General features: G+C 36.8%; 1 protein-coding gene across 1 annotated transcript in view; it reads left to right on the top strand.

Annotated features, from left to right (window-relative positions):
- Nucleotides 1-4,784, top strand: part of LOC110105590 (NAC transcription factor 32-like) — a 7,930-nt gene extending 3,146 nt beyond the window's left edge. The window contains exons 3-6 of the mRNA XM_028698290.1: nucleotides 1,832-2,082; nucleotides 2,158-2,358; nucleotides 3,160-3,514; nucleotides 4,314-4,784. Coding sequence (XP_028554123.1) covers nucleotides 1,832-2,082; nucleotides 2,158-2,358; nucleotides 3,160-3,514; nucleotides 4,314-4,465 — 959 coding nt within the window. The 3' untranslated portion in view covers nucleotides 4,466-4,784. The remainder of the gene's footprint in view (nucleotides 1-1,831; nucleotides 2,083-2,157; nucleotides 2,359-3,159; nucleotides 3,515-4,313) is intronic.
- The last annotated feature ends 2,456 nt before the right edge of the window (nucleotides 4,785-7,240 follow it).

Genomic DNA, 7,240 nt, shown 5'->3' with positions numbered 1-7,240 from the left:
CTAAGCTCTCAACCAATAGGCCAAGGAGAGTTGTGTGGTATCCAATATTTCATCGGGCCCGAACCTTCCGACCAATCATTTGTATTCAAAGCCTTTATATGCTTCATCAGTATAACATGTTACCTTTCTATTTGCCGCTGTTATCTTCCTTAACAATCCTATCTGTTTTTTTTTTTTTTTTTTTGGACATTCTCTTTATATATGGATAATTGACCTCAATTTGCTACGGGCAGATATATCTATTTTGAGATTACTTACTTGCCTTAGTTTCTCTTCTGTAAGACTTTCCTTGGTCTTGCATAATTATCCTGGAATCTCCTAGTTGGTTCGTGTGGTATGATGGCCTTTTCTCCTTCATTAGGTATTACTGGTTCTTCTTGTCTCTAAGACTGGCGCTTACTACTATCACTCTTGTTTTTGTTTTTCTTACTTTATAACAGTTTTTTTTTTCTGCCGGGATTTTTCAATTAAAAATCATTTCTCTTACCTTTTATGCTGATGTCCTTCTTCCATATAAAGTTTTTCCTCAGTTGTATCTATAACAAGTTTGGCGGTTATCCTTACAAGAGTTTTAATTTCAGAATCATTGACCATATACCTTAATATGTAGTACTTCCTCTCTTTGATTATTCAGTGTCATTTTAGAGCCAACTTTGTAGTATTTTTAGTATTTTCCTACAGATGTAACAATTTTTTCCATATAATGACTATTCTTGGTAGTTTGAAAAATTGATAGTATTAAGCTAAAGAAATGCGTCTCAACCGCATTCGTAATCTCACGTGTGCCTTTATCTATTTATATAAACATGATGCGTATTAGAAGCAAAAACAACAAATAGAAAAGAAGAAATTGCAGGAACACAAATATAAGGGCTGATTTTTTATTACTCTTTCGGCAAATAACAAAAGATGCAATTGATCTAGTATTCAAGAAGTAGATTGGCTCTCTCACAAACCCTAGACACCGCTACGAAACTCTCAAAGAAAAGCTACAGCAGAAAACAAATTGCATAAACTTAAAATACATTATAATTTGCCCTAAATAGGCTCCTCAAATTCCCTCATAAACCATCCCCTTTCCTTAATTGATTCCCTCCCCAATTTAAATTTGATGTTGATCTCTTTCTTAAATCAATCCTCCCCCCCTAAAAAAATAAATTAAAAACCTTCCAAAATCTCTCTCCATTTATTTCTCTTTCTTACATATTGAGTTAAATATTTTCTGGGCCCCACAAGGGGTGCCGAACCCCCCTCCATGTCTACTAGGTCTGATTCTGTTGAACTGAATGAAAGACTCCTACCCAGAAAAGCCGCTGGGTTCAGCTGGCTCCCTTTCACAGCAGGAAATGTAACAAAACCCTACCATCCTCTGTTATTATGCAGTTTTATGAATTGTGGACTGGAGTAATTGCTTAAAATTGGTAGCTTTTGCGTGATTTTATTGTTTTTCTAAACTAGCTTGTTATAATCATTTACCTCGCCTCCTACTTCGAAGCTTTGAGATTTTTCTCCTAAATTTAAATTTAGCATGAAATATGTTAGATTTCTATCTTGGGTGTCCAAGATTAATTATATAATCCATTTCTATCTTTGCTATACAATCTATTTTGAGTGTCCAAGATTATATCAAAAATCTCAACCCTCGAAGTAGAGTGGATTGCATTGTTGAGATTGGGTAATTACATTGTGCACTTACCATGGTGATTGGAGAAGATTTGTATCCTTCTATAATAAACAGAAAAAGATGCTATCATCTTTATCATCTTTGTCTGTTAAAGCTGACAACCTTCAAGGACTCATAAACATGCTAACATAAGTTGCTTCTTAACAGAGGGCATGTGGTATTTGTACAATTATAATAATTACCAGTCATGTACTGAATGGAGAAACATTAAAGTCAAACGAATTGGATATTGGAAGCCCATGGACGAGATCACAATTTTTCAAGATGCTGCCACTGTTGGCGGTAAAATAACACTGGAATTTTACGTTGGCTTAGAACCCTTTGGAAATAGAACTGGTTGGAAGATGCAAGAGTACCATAGAGACCAGAAGTCGTACCCTGAATCTAATTTTTCACAGGTACCTATCTTATCAAAATGTTTTGACATTATTTCATCATTTTGCATTCATTAAGTTAAGTGGAGTTATTTGCAGGACTACCAGTTAATGTGTAGAGTGTTCTTGCAAAATGAAAAAACTTCAAAAATTTGTGATTTTAAGTTACCCAATGAGGAGCAGCTCAACCCTTCTAGTTCATGTGATGATGATGATGTTCTGCACGTAGAAAGCTTGTTGATGAGATTTGTAGAAGATGAAGAGAGCAGCTTATCAACTGATGCCCAAAATAGATCTCAGGTACTTTTTTTTTGTATTTTCTTCATTAGATCTATTTTTCAACTTTTTAATTTGCATCGGGATTAATGTAAATCCAAAGGAACTCATATATTGCAAAATAATTCTGATGCAAATGCTACAGTTAAAATCTTCATCCTTGCAGCAAACCCCCTCAGGGAATCCAATTATAATTTATGGATAATGTTTGTCTACCATTTTTATATTTTTCAATAAATAACTAACTAATGATGATGGATCTAATTACCCTAAGGGCTCATGTTGTTTGTAGATAGTAGACATGGTTTAGAAAAATATGATTTTGTTGTCATTCATTTTCTAATTAAACCTAGTCAAATGATGGGTTTAACAAATTTTATTATTTTTAATTTTTTTTCCTAATTTCAAGCAACCAATTCAGGCCTAAAAGCTATAGGCTTTTATGTATTTGATCTCTCATAAAAGGAATGAAGATTATGAGGATTATTATGTAGTGGAAATTTTGTGGTGATAGAAATAATTTAACATCTTAGTAGTCTCCAAAGATCCATCACCCCACCCCCCCAAACGAGAAATTATTCCGTGCGGAGTCCAAACGGTAAAGAACCGCCTAGATGCGAGTGTACTCAATATTTATACACATTGTGTATAAAATAAAAATTAAACTGTGTACAAAATTATACTAAGTATACATACTGTGTACACTAACATCCAGACGGTTCTTTACTGTCCGGACTCTGTGCGGACTCTGCAAAGAATAAGTTCTCCCTCCAAACACAAAAATTTCAGATTCTGTCCACTGAACGTAATTTCATTCTTGTGCAGCCTTTTACTGGTAGTGACGAGATTGTGCAAGCTGCTGCTGATAGCAACGAGGTTGCTGCACTCGAGGATCAGAACAGTTTTTCTTCATCAGACTCCCATGCATATTTCGGATTCCCGATGGACGATTATCTGGAGCTAAATGACCTTTGTGATCCAGGCTCAGCTTCGTCTAGTTCAAACAATTCCAGCAACATATCTTTCCACTCAAACGAGTATTTCAATTCTGAAGAGCTGTTGCGATGCCTTGGGAGTGCAAGTAGCCAGAACATGCAAGAAGAGCACAAGGATTACAATTGTTGCGTCTCCACATCTGCAAAGCCAGTGAATGTGGTTATCAATCCTTCACAGCCATCCGGTAAGTCCTATTTCTGTATTTAGCAAATCAATTAACTCGATCATTAGTTATATGCTAAATAGGGGTGCAAACGAGTCGAGTCGAGTCGAGCTCGAGCCAGGGGTTGTTCGAGTCGAGTTCGACTATCTAATACCGAGCTCGAGCTCGACTCGTCTTCATGTCAAGCAGCTCGTCGACCTCAGTCTCGAGCTCCGCTGTCTCCCAAACTCTGGCGAGATCTGCATGCGAGCTCCGTCGATTTGGACTCAGACCGTCATTGTTGTCGCATCCATCTTCCCGACCTCCGCTGTCGATATCCTTCATCCCGAGCTCATCATCACGTCCATCGTCTTCTAGAACTCCGGCGACGTCGTCCCGAGGACCCGAGCTCGTAGTTGAAAATGACGGACGTCGTTGTCCACATCTTCTTCGTTGTCTTCCTGAACTCCGGCGACGTTGTCACGAAGACCGGAGCTCGTAGTCGAAAAATGACGGACGTGAATTTGGATTTCCCGCTCCGTCGATTTGGATTTCCCGCTCGTGAGCTCCGCGGATTAGGATTTACCGCTCGCGAGCTCTATCATCAAGCTGCTCATCGAGTCTGAGGCATGTTCGAGCTCGATAAGCCTTGGAGCTTGAAATTGTGTTCGAGATCGACTTGCGAGCTCGATAAGCTCGACTCGTCGAGCATGTTACCGTGTTGAATCCAAGCCGGCTCGCGACTCAGTTGCACCCCTAATCTTAAACTAAATATCTATGATTATAGGTTTAATTGCATGCCATAATGGTCATCCAACTGACGAAAAACATATGCTTGCAGATAGTGTTTATTCTCAAGGAAATACACCAAAACATTGTGTCCGAAGTCATGCAAAAAGAACTCACTCAAGAAGTTCAGATGGTAGCAGTAACGGGCCAGGATCGAAATCTCTTCACAGAATCGTGAAGTATTGTTGCCTCAGAACATTGTAGCCTGGCAGCTCTCTGACTAATTTACTGCAAGACAGCTTGATGAAGTCTAGGAAGGGTAAAGATCTACTACAGGAAACCAAATTTATAGAGTTATCTTTGTTATTTGATATGGTTCATGCGAGTATAATTTATTACCGTACTTCTGTGATAATTTAGAGGGAGATAATAAGGGAAAACGGACAATAATTTAAGAAGAAAAAGGGGGAAAAGGAGGATGGAGAATTTGGGGTTTTTGCCTGTAGAAGCTTTGGAATTGTAGAAACACAAAGTTTGTATTGTTGCTCTTCAGTTTGTTTGTAAATTTAAGTATGAAAATGCAAAATGAAAACTTCTAATTAGGTGATATGTGAAAGCTTGAAATGAGCGAAGGAAAGAGCTAGTACGGGACGGAGGAAGAAGACGAAGAAAGAAACGAAAAATAGAATTCTCATTAATTACCAAAGTACAGTGTCTGTATATATAGACAGCTATCGGTAGGCTTTAATAAAGGGAGCCAGTACCGGTACTACACGTGTAAAGTAAAAGTGTAAAACGAATTAATAAAATGTAAAATACAAATGGCTGAATTTGTCTAACAATATGGACTAATTTGAGAGATTTTCACAAGTAATTTATTTCACTGTCGATTATTGAAAAATTGAGGCATTTATTGTGCAAATTATTGGGTTCGGACAACGGATGTGTTCGGAGCCCAATGAAAAATTATGCTACATCACCTACTACTCGGTACTGAGCAGTACCGAGTTTGGTACTGCTCGGTAATCAGTACTTCATAGTACCGAGCTCAGTACTGTGAATACCGAACGTAAGTTGTGTCAGGTGTCCGAACCCAATACTCTCCCCCATCTATTGACTTATTTTGAGCTAAAATTTAGCATTTGAAAATGTTATAAAATTAACAAAGTCTAAAATTCATGCACTCACCAACTCCTACAATGTCTTTGTGTAAAGAATTAAGACCTCTGAGCTGATATTTGCTATCATCAATATAAACTCATTTGTATTATGAGATCATGGGGTCAATAGATTATTGCCGATAAATAAAATGACCTAACAAATGCTTGAAATTTTAAAAGTATAATTCTTGCAAAGAAATTAGACAAAATCAAATAATATTTAGCAATTTTAAATGTAAACACTTTCAATTTAAAATTTAGTTTACATGTAAGCTTATAAATTTAATATAAATTATTGCCGATTTATGTTATATACTTAATTATAATCCACATTTAATTTTTAATGGCGTGACATTAAATAATTATAAATTAAATATTATTCATTGTATAAACATTAATTAAAGAAATATATATTTTGGTTTATAATGCATGTGTTAGGAACTCGAAAGTTGTGGGGTCATGAAAAAATATTTGATTAATTCGTCATTGATAAATGATTATTATATATAAGAATTAACTGTTCATCGGGGAATCAAAATATGTTAAATTTTATTTATTTACTTTTAATTTTAATATTCATTCTAAACTTATTAAATTAACTTATTTAATTATTTAAATGTGGTAGTAATGGAACTAGCCTGCTTTAAGAAACTTGGACTAGTTTAATGTTTCACTAATCAACCTAATGGTTCTAATCAGTTGTTACCAGTTTGATATAGGGGGAGTTCTTACATATGACTGGCCCGTGATTTAACCGCCCGATTCTATCCGATTTTCAAAATCATGATTTTACCATTAGTGAATTCATCCCTTCAAGGAGAAAGCACGAAATGAAGACCAATGAGATGATTGATGCGACAACAAATCATGATTATTACTTTTAATAATTTTTTTGATATTCCAATTTCTAGCTTCATCTACTATAAATCATAGCTTGACAACCTTTTTTAGTCGCTGCTTTTCGATATTTAGTTTTGGAATTCAAACAAATACCCTTCTCCAAACTTCATTTTGAACAAACAAAGTCCTTGGTCTTTATTTTTTTTTTTTAAATTAAATAGAAAATATATTAATAACACAAAAATAAAGATTACATCAGCATAAAAAGAAAAACTAGCAGATACAAAAAACGACAGAGAGAATTAGAAACTAAAAGCGAGCTCAGACCAAAGACAAAGCTATCAGCGTCCAGTGAGATCCGAAAGGAACCTCCAGAAAGCAAATACCACCAGCAAAGAAGAACCATGACTTGAACCCCAAGCACATCATAACCCAAAGCCTCACGTAGCAGCAGAACAAACACTAACTCCGCCAAATCCCGAGAAGAAGCAGCAAGAATCAACAAACATACGAAACGAGAAATCATCTCCTGCGTCGACCTTTCCCCCAAAATTTTCCGCGAGAGCCAACCTTTGAATTACGCACAAGAGTAAAATCATTGTCGGACTCAACAGACTGCGAATCCGACTCCACATCCGACGAATCAACCAAACAATTATTCTGATTCCTACTATCCAAACCAGAAGAATTACCCACACAATTGGCCATCTCCTGGAAATCAACCACGCTCACAGGGACCACAACTAAACTGTTGGTAATCAGATTAACTTCCTCTCTTCCCTTCTCAATTTCAGTCGGCACCACCGCAACAGGCAAAACACTATCAGAACCACCATCTGCATCTTTTGAACCTTGAACACCCCCATTAGAATTCACAACACCCATAACTGGCGAGCCATCAGAAAACACCACATTCATTGCATCAAAAACCACCTCCGGCACCACCACCGGAGAACCATGGTCACTAACATCAGTCACAACCGGAGGTACAAACGGAGCTGCATCGGGGGATAAGACAGAACAGTTACCAACACGACTA

Source organism: Dendrobium catenatum, unplaced genomic scaffold (assembly GCF_001605985.2).
Source record: "Dendrobium catenatum unplaced genomic scaffold, ASM160598v2 fragScaff_scaffold_1061, whole genome shotgun sequence".
Taxonomy (NCBI): Eukaryota; Viridiplantae; Streptophyta; class Magnoliopsida; order Asparagales; family Orchidaceae; genus Dendrobium; species Dendrobium catenatum.
Note: the sequence above shows the minus strand (reverse complement) of the source record. Positions and strands in the feature narration are given on the sequence as shown.